The sequence below is a fragment of the Hydra vulgaris genome, chromosome 14, assembly GCF_038396675.1.
Source record: "Hydra vulgaris chromosome 14, alternate assembly HydraT2T_AEP".
NCBI lineage: Eukaryota > Metazoa > Cnidaria > Hydrozoa > Anthoathecata > Hydridae > Hydra > Hydra vulgaris.
Window position 1 is genome coordinate 15830315 of NC_088933.1, and position 17532 is coordinate 15847846.

General features: G+C 28.9%; 1 protein-coding gene across 1 annotated transcript; it reads left to right on the top strand.

Moving 5' to 3' along the window:
* The first annotated feature begins 473 nt into the window (after positions 1–473).
* Positions 474–2111, top strand: LOC136090942 (uncharacterized). The gene has a single exon (XM_065817920.1). The coding sequence runs from the start codon at positions 474–476 to the stop codon at positions 2109–2111; it is 1638 nt and encodes a 545-aa protein (XP_065673992.1).
* The last annotated feature ends 15421 nt before the right edge of the window (positions 2112–17532 follow it).

Consider the following 17532-nt stretch of genomic DNA (forward strand, 5'->3'; position numbering starts at 1 on the left):
AACCGCGTTAGTGTGTTACAACTGCAAAGGTTTGAATCACATTGCAAAGAATTGTTTGCTTGCGAAGAACTTGTCACCGAAGACTGTTAGATGTTTTAAATGTGGTGAGGAAGGACACATTGCATCGAAATGCTGGAAGCTGCAGGGAAACGATTGCAGGAGCGAGGAATTTGCGCTACCTCGCTCCTGAACAACGGTGGAGTGAGAGCATTATCTGTTATTCTTGTAAAAGTTAACGGTATGGTTGCGACAGCTTTAGTGGACACAGGTTGTTCAAAGACCATTTTGAATAAAAAATCCTGCCCAAAAGTCAATGTAGGTACTCAAACTCTCAAAAGGTAGTAACGTTTGAAGGTAAAGTTCATCAGTGCACTGGGTCAGCGGTCGTGATTCTTGAGGTTGGTGGCATTAAAGCACGTGATAAAGTTATTTTAGTGGACTTCCAACCGTTTGGAGTTGATATGATGCTCGGAATGAGTTCCATTAAATTACTAGGAGGAGTATCCATTTCTCCTTTGGGAAAAGCGAAGTTCGGATTGAGTTACTGTGTAGCATCGGCTTTGAACAAGGACAAAGTTAAGAAAATTGTAATAAAAAAGAAAGATCACGAAGCAGTTTTTAATGGTGTTGAATGGAGAGTCAAATGGAAATGGAGAGATGGAGAAAGCCCTGACCAATTGCGCAATAAAGTGGCACAGTACGGAATTCCACAACACGCTAGAGCAGACTATGAAAACGAACTACAGGATTGGATTGATCGGAAGTGGCTGTTAGAGTATGACGAAAATGAATTGGGGCCGCCCAAAGGGCAGATTCCTTTAATGGCTGTCATTCAGAGAAACAAAGACCACAAAAGCCGACCTGTTCTGGGCTGGAGAGAAGCTAACAATTTCATAGAGACATACACGAGAGATGCAGATGTGTGTGTTGAAAAGCTTAGAGAATGGAGAAGAATGGGTAACAAACCAGCAACTATTGATTTACGCAAGGCTTATCTTCAACTAAAAACTGATAAATCTCTTTGGCCCTTCCAAACAGTGGTGTTTCGAAATAAAAGGTATTGTTTGACACGACTTGGTTTCGGATTGAACGTTGCGCCAATGATCATGAAATCCGTTGTGAGTGCCGTCATTGATCAAGACGAATTAGTGAAGAGTGGAACGTCCGCTTATGTTGACGACATTTTCGTAGACGAAAGTGTGGTGAGTCTTGATTATGTCAAGAGGCATTTTTTAAAATATGGTTTAGAAAGTAAAGAAGGTGAGCAGATTGGTAATGATGGAGTTCGTGTGTTAGGATTGTGTGTGCGCAAGGTTGGTAACAAACTGATGTGGTCCAGAGGGAATCGAGTTGATGCTATCTCGCAAAAGTTAACCAGGAGAGTTGTGTTTTCAATCTGTGGACAGTTGGTAGGACATTTACCCGTGTGTGGTTGGCAGCGAGTGATTTGTAGTCTCTTGAAGAGGAAAGCTGTCAGTCTGACGAAGGGTTGGGACGATGAAATTTGTGATGAGAACGTTAAGTGGGTGCTTAAAGAAGTATTTGCTGAGGTGGAACGTTGCGAGCCTGCTTGTGGTGATTGGGCTGTGGGTGGTGATGAGGGAAAAGTGTGGATTGATGCCAGTTCTTTAGCAATGGGTGCTCTTATTCAAGTTGGGGAAACTACTGTGGAGGATGCAACATGGCTGCGAAAAGAAACGTCTGATATTCATATAAACATGGCAGAATTGGACGCTGTGATACGTGGAATGAATATGGCTCTGATGTGGAATTTGAAGAAAGTGACTGTTTTTACCGATTCCGTGACAGTATTCCACTGGGATCCTGACGCCCTTACAGGAAAATCAAGGTTGAAATCAAAAACGACGGGTAAAATGCTGAATCGAAGAAGACTGAGCGTGTTGCAACAGCTAATTGAAGAATACAATGTTAGCGTTGAGGTAAAACTCATTCCTTCTAAAGATAATTTGGCTGACGCATTAATAAGAGTTCGCAGCAGATGGCTCAACAAACTGACTGTGCCAGAGTGTCGGAATAGTTGTATGGGAATCGTAGCTACGAAGGCTGAATCTATTTCCGATATACACCAACCCAGTGGACACACAACGTAATTTCAACGTTGATTTACGGTTGATTTTTAGTCGCGACGTCATATAACCAAAAATCAACATTTTATCAACGTTGAAAATTCGTTAAAAACGATCAACTTAACGCGACGTTGAATCAACGTTAATTCAACGTCTATATTATAAGTTTCACCGTTCGTTTTGCATTTTGAGAACTCAAATACGCATGCGTAACTTTACGAGTCATTGATTAGGCCATCTATTGCCATTTCATAAGGTTTTGAGTTTGTCAATTTAACGATACTACATTGCTTAATTTGCGATGCTTTGGTGATAAATATTAAATAGATCTTTTTTTTTATTTCATCAGTGTGTATTACATAAAGAATTTGCTTGAATTTGTTTTAGAGTTTGTTTAAGTAAGTAGTTTTTTAGAGTTTGATTAAATTGTTTTACTATGTATGTTAGTATATTTGAATATACTAATTTTATATTATATAAATATAAAATATATATTATCAATGTTATATATATATATATATAAATATATATATATATATATGTATATTTATATATATATATATATATATATATATATATATATATATGTATATATATATATATATATATATATATATATATATATATATATTTGTAAATATAAAAATAATAATAATAGTAATAACAATAATAAAAATACTATAATATAGTATTATGATTATTACAGTCTATATGATATATTATTAACATATTATACATTTTATGTATATATCATATGTTAAAAACCAAACCCTCAGTCGATGTAGCAACACTCTCTTGCGGGTCAGGCTAAAAGATAGTAGATGTAGCAGCACTCCGTTGTGAGTCAGGCTATTTGTCAGTCGATATAGCAGCACTTCCTTGCGAGTCAGGCTATTTGTCAGTCGATGTAGCAGCACTCCCCAGCGAGTCAGGCTATAAGATAGTCGATGTAGCAACACTCCGCGCATGATTTACAGTAAAAAATATGAAAATAAAAACATTTTATTAAAAAAATTAAAAATAAAAACATTTTATTAAAAAAAATAAAAATAAAAATATTGTTTATATTGTTAAAAACATTCAGAATGTTTCTAAAAACATTCTGGTCAATTAAATTTGCGTTTTTGTGGTTTCTTTAAAAAAACGATCAGTTTGTTATTAAATTAATGGTTTTAACTTTCTGACAACTCGCAAATGTTGGACGAAAGTCAAAAGAAATTAAAAGTGACGTATGTGTTGGCGTAAGAATCACTTTTTTTCTTCCGCTCTTCCCAAATATAAAAAAAATATAAAAATAATAATAACAATAATAAAAATACTATAATATAATATTATGATTATTATAGTCTATATAATATTTTATTAACATATGATATATTTTATGTATATATCATATGTTATATATAATAATATCATATATATATATATATATATATATATATATATATATATATATATATATATATATATATATATATATATATATATATACATATATATATATATATATATATATATATATATATATATATATATATATATATATATATATATATATATATATCATATATTATATGTATATATAAATAAATATACATATATAATATATACCGTGAGAATGAACATCGATGCCAAGTTTATTAAATGGTGAAGAATCACGCACTATATAACTAAATAGTGTGTTTTATGTTATTTTAATTTAGCTATTTTATTCTAAAAACTTCCACTTGTATATATATATATATATATATATATATATATATATATATATATATATATATATATATATATATATATATATATATATATATATATATATATATATATATATATATATATATATATATATATATATATATATATATACTATAAAAGTGCTTTCTGTTGTTTAGGGAAAAGGCTACCCGGTTAAAGCGATGGAGACGGATGTTTTGGTTAATAAGCTTCTTAATATTGACATTGGTCTTGATTGCTCAGCTTCGTTAAATGAAGATGCCTGTGGCAGCAGCAGTTCTGAGGCTACTGTAATAGTAGATTCTGAATATAATTCAGAATCTATCTTACAGGATGAAATTTAAAACTAAAAATAAAAGCAACTCAGATGAAAGCAAATTAAGAGGAAAAGTGAGGGGGAGGGGGGGGGGGGAATATTCCGGACTTTATCCGCAAACAATTTTTCGGATTTTTCAAATTTGATCTGGATGATCTTTTATATATATGTATAATTTTTATTGAAATTGACCTATTTCTACAAAAACAAAAGTCATTGAATTTTTTAAATTTTTAAACCATTCGGAATTCCGCGGAATATGCGTGGCCATTGGGCTACCTAACCTGATATTGTATCAAAGTTTAATGTATTTATAAAAATAATAACTTTTTGTTGTAGGTTGATGACCAATGGTTTACAATCAAAGTTTAACACGGCTGGCGGCAAGGGTAAAGATAAATTTGAAGGCACAAACATTTGTTAGGTTGTTGTTGGTAAGTCATGAGTTAATCTGAATTAATAAGTTATCAGTTAATGAGTTAACAAGTTATCTGTTATTAAAAAACACAATTTGATGATTTGGTGCTACTTTAATTTCAAGTTCTTGCTGTACTTGTTGCAAATTACTCAGGCAATACCTTTTTTTATAGAGAGCGTCATGCTTAGTAAAGCGAGTTCTACGGTTGCTGAAGTCAGAACAGATATCATGAGTTTGTTGAAATATGCACCCGACAGATCTAATGGTGGCGGTCGGTGCGTAAATGACGATTCGAATATGTTAATATAAAATGTATATATAAAATGTTAACATTCTATCTATTTCTTAAATAAAATCCCTTAAAATAATTTTTTGAACATGAAATACACTACTTTTAGCGCAAAATATTATTTTTTTATTGTCTTATTTTATCGCAATCCAAGTCGAGACAATTTAACATGTTAACGATGACAATTTAACATGGCTGCAGCCTATTGGATATAAGTTATATCCAATAGGGTGTATAATTTTTATTAAATGACCAAAATTTAACGTTGAAATTAGGTTGTTTGAACGTTGTTTTAACGTCTTATCGACAATATATCAACCATATATGGTTGACAATATATCAACCATATATGGTTGTTATATTGTCGATAAGACGTTAAAACAACGTAATTTCAACGTTGAAATTTTAATTTTCATTTTATCGGAGTTGAAATATGGATGATACGTAGTCGATAAGACGTTATAACAACGTTGAAACAACGTTTTCATCGACGTTGTTTCAACATCGTGGTTTTCAACGTCGGATTTTGTTTCGAATTCCACCAAATTTCAACGTTGTTTCAACATTGCATTTCGTCGGTTTGCGACGTTGTTTCAACGTTATGTCAACGTCATTGTGCCCACTGGGAAAGAACTGGACATTTTGGAGTGAATCGAACGTTAAACTTTGTTCGTAAAGCAATTCCGACTGCTACTGAAAACGTTGTTCGAAATGTGATAAAAAGTTGCGAACCATGTCAGTCAATAGATCCAGCGCCAATACGGTGGGAAAAGGGGAAATTGGATGTTGAAGGAAACTGGGAGAGATTGACCATGGCCATCACGCATTACGGCACTGACAAGTTTTTGAGTCTAATTGATTGCGGACCTTCAAAATACGCGTTGTGGCGACAATTATCAAGCTCATACGGAAGTCTTGCCATAGTCCGAATACTCCGTCTTATTTTTTGTAAACGTGGAGCACCGTCTGAAATATTGACTGACAATGAGCCGACATTTAAAACTAAAGAGATAAGGAGTTTCCTTGATAGTTGGGGAGTACAAATTAGATTTAGAGCCGCCTATTATCCTGAAGGAAATGGAATTGTAGAAAGAAACCACCGTACGATCAAGACAATAGCAGAACGATCGAAAATGTCGATACCGAAAGCACTATATTGGTACAATGTCTCAGCCGACAAAAATAGTGCAAGTCCGATGGACAAAATATACAGTTATACCATTGGTGTGAAAGGATTGGGAAAAGAGAATCTTCCTGCGCCAAATGTCACGAACAAGAGGTTTCGAATCGGCGATAAAGTCTGGCTGAAACCACTAAATGCGAGGTGCTATACAAAGTGGCAACCAGCTACGATAACTCGGAATGCGTCTAAACAAATTGTAGAAGTGAACGGCATTCCGCGTCATGTGAAACACGTTAGACCTCGAAATGATACTCAGTCCTGCATTATCCCTGATGTAGAAATAGAGATGAATACTGAAACTGGTCTAGAGAACGCTAAAAATCAAGGAGAGCAAGTTAAAGATGTATTAGAGACGAACGAGGAAAATGTCGAAGCTGAAGATAGACCCCAAGAAATCGACATGCTTTTGCGACGGAGTGGTCGGGAACGGCGCATGCCTTCGAAATAATTTGATTGCTATTTGGATGATCCGTAAGGATCAAGGAGGAGTGTAATTACGGAAAGTTCTAGAACATTTAATGACATTAGAGATTTAATAGCTTTAATAGTTTTTACCAATAATAATTGTAAATATGTTTTTGCGGTGATTTATGACGGTGTTTTGAAGGATATTTTAGGAAAAACATAGAGTATATATATAGTGAGGAAAAATTTGTAAATAGCAGAGTTTTAGTTAGGAGAAAAGATTATCGTTTATTGATTTAATTTATTTGTTTATTAATTTGTTGATTACGAGAAAAAACTACAAATACATTATTATGTATTTTCAGAGTAATTAATAATAAAGGCTTGAAAACACCTAGACCTTAAACAGTAACAGTTTGATACTAAACACTGCCGAGTAACCCTCCGTTATAAGTACATCACTTGGCTGGCAAGGTTGACAAATCTTGCTCTACATGTTTACCAAGTCACAGCACTTTGAAAACATGGAAACAACAGTATAAACATATGTACCAACTATAAACAAAATTTATATATTTATCCTTACATAAACAAATTTAAACACACTAATAAAGCAATTATATAACACATATTACCACATACACAAACAATAAAAAACACTTTACATTATTATAAAAACACATTGATAAAACAGCTATAAAGCACATATTACCATATACACATACATTTCAAAAAAGCATTTATGCAAACAATAAACATATATAACTTGAATTGTGGAAACAAAAATTTTAAAAATAACATAAGAAAATTTAAAAAGATTTAAAGTAAACAAAAAATAAATATATATATATATATATACAAACAATACTCTTTTCCTTTAGATTTTCTTTTAAAATACTAAAATCCTCATAACCATACCCTCATTTTCCTTCTAAAAAAATAAAATATTAGGTCAATAGAAACAAAACTGTTAAAAAAAATAAATGATAAAGCTTAAGAAAAACATATATAAATTGCTTTATTATTTTCTATACTTACTTCAATTATAACATAATCTTGGCGGTTGTTGTTGATCTTGATGATAATCGCTTGATAGATCATTCTCCAATGACCGCGTGCATTTTGAGAACGCGCTCTTTCAAATTCAGAAAAAGTCTAGTAACTAATTAAAATTACTTTAAAAACGAAAGCAAAACGACATTGAACGTTAACTCCAGCAATTATATTAACTAGCAGAAAGCAACCCGTAATAAGGGTTACGGTCGGTCTGTTACTTAATTTATAGTGGTTGTTTTCCACAATTTAAAGTTGCGAAACCTTAACTAATACCCTGTAAGAAAAACGCCTTCAAGATGGTTTAATTCAAAAATTAAACCATCTGTAAAATTAAAATAAATTAATTTACCAATTGTTTAACGTTATTTTAGTAATTTACAACTGATATAGGTCATGTCAGAACCATTTTCCTAGACTTTACTAAGTTCAACACAATACGTTTTTAGTTACTGTTACAAAATAATAACACTTCATCATGCCTTAAATTGACGAGAGATTAAAGCTAAATTCTTGTTATATTTTTTATAACATGAACTTTAATTAATAAGATTAATATGAAGTGAACGTAAATTATTTATGAGTTATTAACTTTTTGGTATCCCCTTGATGCATGTTTCTTTAAAAAAGGAAATTGTCTTGAAACGATAAATGCACACAACTAAATAAACTTATTATAAATAACTAAGCAATTGAGTACAAATACGTTTCAAACAAAAAAAAGTTGGTTTACAATCAAACATGTGTATAACAAATTGTAAAAAATATGTAAACTTTGATCTTTTATATTGCATTAATGCGTCATATGACAAACCTAAAATAAAAATTGTAACAGATAAGTAGACATAGAAGAAAAAAAAAAAAAAAAAACTGGAATACAATTTACCTGCTTTTCGGTAGCCTGTTGTCATACATTAACTGCTGTCATGATGCAACTTGTCGGTGTTGTTTTATGACGTTATTTCACCTTGGCTATAAGAAAACTTGAGTTAAATTTAAAAGACATTACAATAGATTTAAAATATTTTAATTAAAAAGCAAAAAAACAAATGCTTCAAGGAGCCAAACTAAAAACATTTAAGATAAAAAATCATATAGATATAAATAAATTGCATTTATATAGCTATGTAGTCTTGGCTTATAGTAAATTTTAAAAGGAGTGTTTTTAATAAATTAAACTACAATTAATTATTTTTAACAAATAGAATGTAGCATCATTTTATGATGATTGGGTAGTGAATCAATTTAACTATATTTAAGTCTAATTGGTGAAAAACAAATAAAGTTTCAATTAAAAAAGACAAAAACAAACCAAATATACAATAGTATATTATAAAAAATTACAGATAAAAAAAAAAAATTACAAAATTAAAAAACGGCAACAAAAAAGTTATGAATATCTTCACTGATAGAAGACATTTACACCCTTTTGGTTGCTGTTTTTTCTTCGGTGTCTCCCAACACCCCGGTATGGATGAGCCCTCCAATTGAAGGATGGCTCACCCATACCGCCATTACTTTGCCACTTATTGAAGGACCCTCTCCGAGAGAGGCCCTGGGTGTTGGGAGCTATATCTTTGATATTCCTCAAATGTTAAGGACCCTAAAATTACAAATAGAAGGATATAACAAAATTTAAAAATATTTACAATTTTTTTTAATCAAAATATAAAGCATAACCTCACCATTTTCACAAGATGAAGAGGATGCTAAAAATAAAATAAAAAAAAATTAAAAAGAGTTAAACTTGGGAGAAATTTAATTTTAAATATAAATTTTGAATATGAGTAAAATGCAAACAGTTTTAAAATGTCATATTTATATTAAATAATTCTTTCACCTATTGCACATATTTCTCCATAAAAATTATATAAAATTTAAAACACAGCCCGACCAGTTATGCTTCTACTAGACACTAAAGACAAAAAATATACCTCAGAATAATTGATAGAATTATATTTACATATAAATAAATATATAACTATAATTTTTTTTACCTATTCCCCTAATTTCTTCCATGAAGTTGTCTAAAGTAAGAAAAAAAATAACTGAAGCTAAAACTAATAGAAACTAATTTAAAATTAATTATAAACTAAACCAAAAAACAAAAATAAACTAAAAATTTTAATATCTGTACCTCAGAAGACAAAGGTCGGTTATCCAGTTTTTTGTGAAAATGAGTTATGTATTAGACCTTTTTAGTTTTTTCAGTATCTACATAGGTATAAAGACTGTTTTCCTGCAACAGTGTGAAACAAAGTTTGGTCAATATAAAGGGTCTGGTATCCCCACAATGTTCAAAGGAAAAACGTCTGTAGTTCAGAAATGACTTTTCATTTTTTTTATTTAACTTTTTATTTTTGTCAAAATTAAATTTCATGTGCCTCAAGACAAATTAAATAAAACATAAATTTAACAATCAAGAATAAAAAAGCCAATGAAGACTAATTATTTTACTATTTACTCTCTCCTGGACAATTTCTAAAATGTGACAACTGACTTGGACTTCTGAGTGTACAGATATAAATGCTTTATTTATTTAACTATACTAATTACATAATTTATACTCAGTTTTTTTTTCCAACTCTCCTAAAAGAAAAAAGAAAATAAAGCTTAAGTACTTGAAGTTTTAAAATTCCAGTTACAATACAAATAAACAAATTCCTATTAACAATTATCTAATAGCAAAAACACTGACTTATTTCAGTCTTCAATTCTGTGTCTAAACAATAAAAGCACTTAAATGTTAAATATACGTTAAAATATCTACTTAACTTTTTAAAAATAAATTCACTAAACTAATGTAACTAATACCTTCATTAGCTCTCTCTTGATCAACTAAAGAAAATAAATTTTAATTAAACTAACTTGATGTAAAATAATAAGAAGCTGTCTTACTGAGAATTTTAAATTTCTTCTCTATTATTGACAATATAATTTTAAGTATTACCTAAGTTCTTGGGCTTATTGTATAAAATTATAAAAGCTTACTGTATTATAAAAACCAACAATGTTTTAAAAAACATTTTAGTTACTTTATAAAAAAACAAAAATCCTTTTAAACATACTACCTCTCTCTTCATTGTTGTCAACTAAACAGAAAAACAAACAAACAACAAACAACTTTTAAATCTACAAAAATTTCCAACTTACATTTTTTTATTTACATTTATCTATAATAAAATATGAAATAATGAGTTACCATTATTTAAAGTTGATCTAGAAGCAACTAAAATAAATTCAAATAAAAAGTTTATTTATATAATCTTGACGATAATGTTGAAATAAACAATATTTATTGCTTGAAAAGTTTAGTAACAAATGTAATTCAAGTATATTAAAATAAATGTACTAAGTTACCTGTTGTGGCTGGTGCAACTGAAGTTATAACTAAATAAAAAAACATTAAATAAAAAAGCTATTTTATCTATCTTATCTATTTTATCCTGATGATTATGTTTAAATAAACAATATTTATTGATTCTTTTTAAAATAAAGTAAAAGGCATTACTATTTGCTGTAAAATAAATAAAAGACATTACTATTTGCACCAACTGATGATGCTACCACACCTAAATGGCAAAATTTATTAAAATATATAAAACATATTCAATGCTTTAAAAAAATATTTAAAAGAAGTTTTTAAATCTACAAAATCTAAGTCCTTACTGAGTTCTACCTGTCTGTCTAAAAATAAAAATTGAGATAAAATTATATACAATAAAATTGCTGATTCTACATTCGTACTCAAATAAAATCTAAATGATAAAACTTACTTAAGTCACTGTCAGCTTGCCTGTCTAAAAAAACAATTGTATTCTCATTAATCCTAATCTATAAATAAACTTACTAATATAAACGATAAATAAACTTGAACTAATATAAACGATAAATAAACTTGAACTAATATAAACTATAAATAACTTACCAATATAAACTATAAATAAACTACTATATACTATATAAACTAATATAAACTATAAATAAACTTACCAATATAAACTATAAATAAACTACTATATACTATATAAACTAATATAAACTATAAATAAACTTACCAATATAAACTATAAATAAACTACTATATACTATATAAACTAATATAAACTATAAATAAACTAATATAACTATGTTACTAACATAAACTATAAGTAAACTACTATACACTATATACTTACTAAAAAGGCCTTCAGTTCCTTTTAACTGCTCTAAAAAATAAAAAAATACTTGCTTAAAATGATCAGTATTCATATTTAGAAGATTAGATAAATTAAAAACCAAAAAAATTCATGTTTAGATTGTACTAAAAAAACAATTTTACCAGACATTTCATTTCTAACTTCTTCTAAAAAATGAACAGGCTATAAAAATTAGAAAAATAAAAGCAATCAACAACAAACAAACGATTATTTAAATTTTTGTTTTAAACAATGAACAACATCAACTCTTCTTGAGAATAAAAGTACATCATCTCTAATTCGCCAACTCTAAAGACCGCATGGAAAAAGTAACCGCGCATAAAAAAGTCTAGAAACTACTTAAAAACTAAGAAATAGTGTATTTTACAAAATACAGAACCGTAAATAACAATACGAACAACTATGCGTAACTATGCGCACTATTCATTAGCGTAATAATATTTAGATATAAACACGGCCGACGCGAAGTGGTGTCAAGTGCGGGGTGGCATTTAAATTTTTGCTGACTAAGAATAAAAAAAAATTTGCCGACTGACTGGTCAAAAAGGTTAAATTTGCTGACAGACTTGCCGAATCACTTTTAAATAACGTTTTAAACAATAAATATTTTTGCTTCCAAGATCCTTGAACATTTACAAGTCCCTATTATTTTGAAAGAAAATATTTGTTTTAAGAGTAGGTCAGCCTAGTACTCAAAAGCTCAAAACATGCACAAAAAAAGATATTTTTAAAAACTTGTAAAAATCTTTTTCTTTCCACTTTAAAGTAAAAAATAAAAATTTTAATGCAATAAAATTGAACTAGTAATTTTTATATAAAACAATTATTATTTTCAAAACTTTGATTATATTTAAATCTATTTTCATTTGAGTAACAGGTTAATTTACTTTTAATGAACTTTTTATTTCAAAATATTACCTCGTAAATGTTCAAGGTTCTTCAGGGAAAATGTTTTTGTAAAAAAAAATTTATTTCTAGTGTTATTTAATAACATATAGAATGCATTTAGAGGTATTAAAAGACAATTTTTTAAAACTATTGTATGTAAGCTCACCCTAATATATATATATATATTTATATATATATATATATATATTAGGGTGATAATATATATATATATATATATATATATATATATATTACTCTCTCTCTCTCACTCTCTCTATTTATATATATATATACATATATATATATATATATATATATATATATATATATATATATATATATATATATATATATATATATATATATATATATATATATATATATATATATATATATATATTACTCTCTCTCACTCTCTCTATTTATATATATATATATATATATATATATATATATATATATATATATATATATATATATATATATATATATATATATATATATATATATATATATATATATATATATATATATATATAACGGGTGATGCGGAATTTATCGGACAAAATAAAAACGTCAATAACTTATTTATAAATAAAAAAACAAACTACTATTATTTTTTTTTAAATAAACCATTTATCTTTTAATAAAAATATTTTATTTTTTATATGAAAAATCACCACCATCTGCAATTGATCTCAATTTTGCACTAACGCCTTTCATATGCGACTGGAGAAAGTTCAAATCTTTTTCTTGTAGTTTATTTTAATGTGATCAATCAAGACTTGCTCTGTTGAAGCTTGCCAATCTCCCTTGTAAACCTTTTGTGCCAAATGTCCCCAAAAATTTCAATTGGTCGTGCTTGAGGCACATTTAGGGGATTGGATTCTTTATCAACGTAATAGACATATTGGTCCATCCAATTTAGAGAATCTTTAGAATAACGAGAACTTGCTAAATCTGGCCAAAATAAATAGTTACAGTTCCATGATACTTGTGAATAAATGGAAGAAGTCGTTTTTCCAAACATTCATTAATATAGATTGATGAATTGATCGCTACAGCCTTGGAAGTGCGAAACAATGGCTCGGACATACCACGCACAGTGGGCCAGATGATGGAAAAAAGTATTTAAAAAACATTCTCAAAAATGACATTATTATATACCATTTTATAGCTTAAACATCTGGCTTTTATAAAATGCATATATTTCTGCATAACTATCATGTCGTTTGTATTTTTAACTGTTTTTAAAAAAGGTATTTTTTAATTTATTTAATAATATTTTTTGTGCTACTAATAAGCAAAAAAAATTTATTAATATTTAGAGCGTCATTTTTTTATTGCATAATTTAATAAAACTAAGTATTATCTATCAAATGGTTTATTGCAAAGTTATTTTGCACGTAATTTATATCAAATAAATTGATTTCTAATGATTGCTTATTTAAAGTACTTTTCTTAGTGAAAACTTCACTTAAATAATAAAATACTTTTGCGCTCCAAGGTCCTCCAGAAATTTGAGACTTGAAATATCTTGTCTAATATGTACATAATCGATATATATTTTACCTATTGTCGACGGATGTCGACTGCGTCTCTATACATAATTTTTATGAGTTGCATGTTTGGGACAGGGGGGCCAACATTCTGGTTTTTTTTGTGTTCCCAGGCTCCAATCATTGTAATTTTTCAGCAAAACATCTTTTTTATCACATTAAAATGAACATGTAAATATGTGGAGCTTGTTTCATGTCTGGTTGTCCAAATGTCTCATGAATAATATATTTTTTGTATTTGTAGGATGAAAATGAAATATTTTGATATCTATGAATTCTTAGTGCACAAGCGTAATAATCTACAAATATCTGACTGTGGTATTGAGGGAACACTTATTGAGGCAATGAATTTGGATTGTAACAAGAAGCAATTAGGAACTATACTAGCACATCTAAGAGATTATTACATATTGGCTATAAAATGACTTTGAAAAAGTGGCAGGCAAGAACAGTAGAAGATAAATCTAAAGTAAAGGCTCTGAAACAACAAATTCAAAATAGATTTAAAAATGAAATGGGCTTGATAGCTGATGTTCCGAAATCTAGTGGTAGTGGAACATCAAATGATGGAAATACGGCTCGAAGAGCATTTCAAAATGCAGAAAAGTTTGCAGAAATTTTAAATATTGATGTTGAACTGGTTCTAAATTTGCATATTAAATTGGCAACAATTTCATGTGGTTTAGACATTGACACTGAAAAATTTGAGGCTTTCTGTTTAAAAACAGCTCGTCTTTACGTTCATCATTTTCCTTGGTACTATATGCCACAATCTCTGCACAAAATTTTAATTCATGGTTCTGAAATTATTAAAACTTTAGCATTACCCATTGGTATGTATTCTGAAGAAGCTCAAGAAGCGCGCAATAAAGACTTTCAAAACTATCGTGAACATTTTGCAAGAAAATCATCTCGTGTGAAAACGAACCAAGATTTGTTAAATCGACTACTGTGTACATCCGATCCATTTATTGCATCTCTGAGAAAGACAGCAGGAAGTAACACCAAAACGAAAAACTTACCACCAGGAGTTATTGACTTATTGATGTCATCCACAGATTATATTAGTTTATAGATGTGTCTTTAGTATTTTTTGTATTTAATCTTAATAATTTTGGAAATGTGTGTACTAATATTAAAGTGTGACTGTAAATTAAAACAAATAGTTATGCTCAATTATATTAGAATCATCAAATTATTTTAATTTGCAAAACAAGTTTAGAAACATTTGGCTAAAAATAACACTTTGAACTAAGCATAAATATGTGTTTCTAGAAGCGATTTTGTGTTATAGAGTTGGTTTAACAAGTTTCCTGATTCTTTTCTTTGCCTTTATTTGTTGTTCTATAGTGTATTTTGAAGTCTTTTCACGTTTTCTATATTTAATATTCATTTTTAACTGACGACCAATTGTCGATTGATTCACACCGAATTTAATACCTATTTTTCTCTGACTGACCCCTTTTCGATTGTTGACAAGTCTCGTTAATTCGGCTTTCTTTTCTCTAGTCCAGGAAGTCGGACGACCAGGGTGCTTTCTATCAGAAAACGATTGAACAGTTTCAAATCTTTTTAGATTATCATATATTGTACTTCAAGCAAATCCTTCCTTTTCAAAATGATTAACGATTTTTTTTTTCTTTTATATTAGGTTTATTTACAAAAAACATTTTTAGCCGCTTTCGAAAAGATTCTCGTTCAGCTGCATTTAACTTCATTTTAAATAATTGTGTTTCAAATAATAAAGTTTATATTTTATAGAACGTTTATGCCTACGCATAAAACTACAAAAATTAATTATTATGCCCAAATAATGAAATTAGGATTTGTCCGGTAACTTCCGCATCACCCGTTATATATATATATATATATATATATATATATATATATATATATATATATATATATATATATATATATATATATATATATATATATATATATATATATATATATATATATACAGGGGCGCATGCAGGATTTTTCTGTTTTTTTCGAGTTGCAAAAAATAGTCTGCAATATTTTTTTGTAAATCTCTCCCTGGGACAGCCAAAGGGATGGAGGGAATATTGCCGACTATATTTTGATAATTCGTCATCAAAGCGGATTCAGGTCTTTAATAATACTTAGTTAGCATTGTTCTCAATTACCCATATAAAACAAAACTAACAATACGAGAAGGCTTACCTTCTCGTTGAAAAAAGGTAAGAATCCAGAAATGGAGGGCTAATCATAGATCACCTGACAGGTAAACTGTCAAGTGACCTATGATTAGCCCTCCATTTCAGGATTTTTACTTTTCTTCATAGGCAGTTTATGTAAAGTATTAATATTGTTGCTTTAGGTTAGCTTTCTATTTATGGATTCTTTCCTTTACTTGATTGGCAGTTATGCCAAATTTTTTTTAATAGTTTTTTTTTATTTTTCATGTCGGTTTTTCTAATTTTCACCAAATGTAAGATAAACTTAAATGTAAAATATATACTCAATAAACAAAAATGAAATTAATAAATTAATTTTAGGCAAAAACCAACTCTAAGCGTTGTTCCCCTATAACAGAAAAATTATTTAAAACTCTTTCTACATCAGGAATTACTTCTAGATGAATAGACATCAAAGCTAAAGAATTAAACCCTAGCTCTGTCATGCGGCTTTGCATATAAGTTTTCAGTCTGCGTGGTGCGTTCTGTATAACAGAAATGTTCCTCTCGCATTCACATGTAGTAATTGGAATTGTTCCCATTATTAAAAAACCTTCCCTAATGTTTTGGAAACCCCTCTTATCAATAGACTTTAAGGTCTCTATAAGAGTGGATGGGATCACTGATGGATTATTCCAAAATGTTTCCCACAAATCTAATTCAGCATGAATTGATGTAGGATGAGGCATATCGAATATATAAAAATACAAAAATTCCATAAAATCTAACTTCCAAAAACATTTTTCTTTAATAATTTTATTTACAACAGTTGCAGGAATACCAGATAAACCTTTGTAAACAACCATCTCACCTTCATCAAATCTATCTTCTAATTCATTTATTAAATGATATAGAAGAGGAGATGTAATGGAATATTTGAAATAATCTGAAACAGTGTCAGAGGGATAATTATCTCTATAGATTAACTTCTGAAATAACAATTGTCTTAGCTAGATAGAGAGCAATTAAGTACCATTCGTTATAATAAACATCAATATTTTTTTTAAGTCTAAAATTTGAGTTTTTAAACAACTTATTTCATTACACTGTTGTGATATATCAAATGCTTTAGTTTGGAGAACAACAGTGATGGCATAGAAATAGTCCATTATTTGTTTTGTTTAAACTAAACTTACAATAAAAGTAAATTTTGTAATAAGATTTAAAAAACATGAAGCTTTTGAAGAAGTATTAATATCA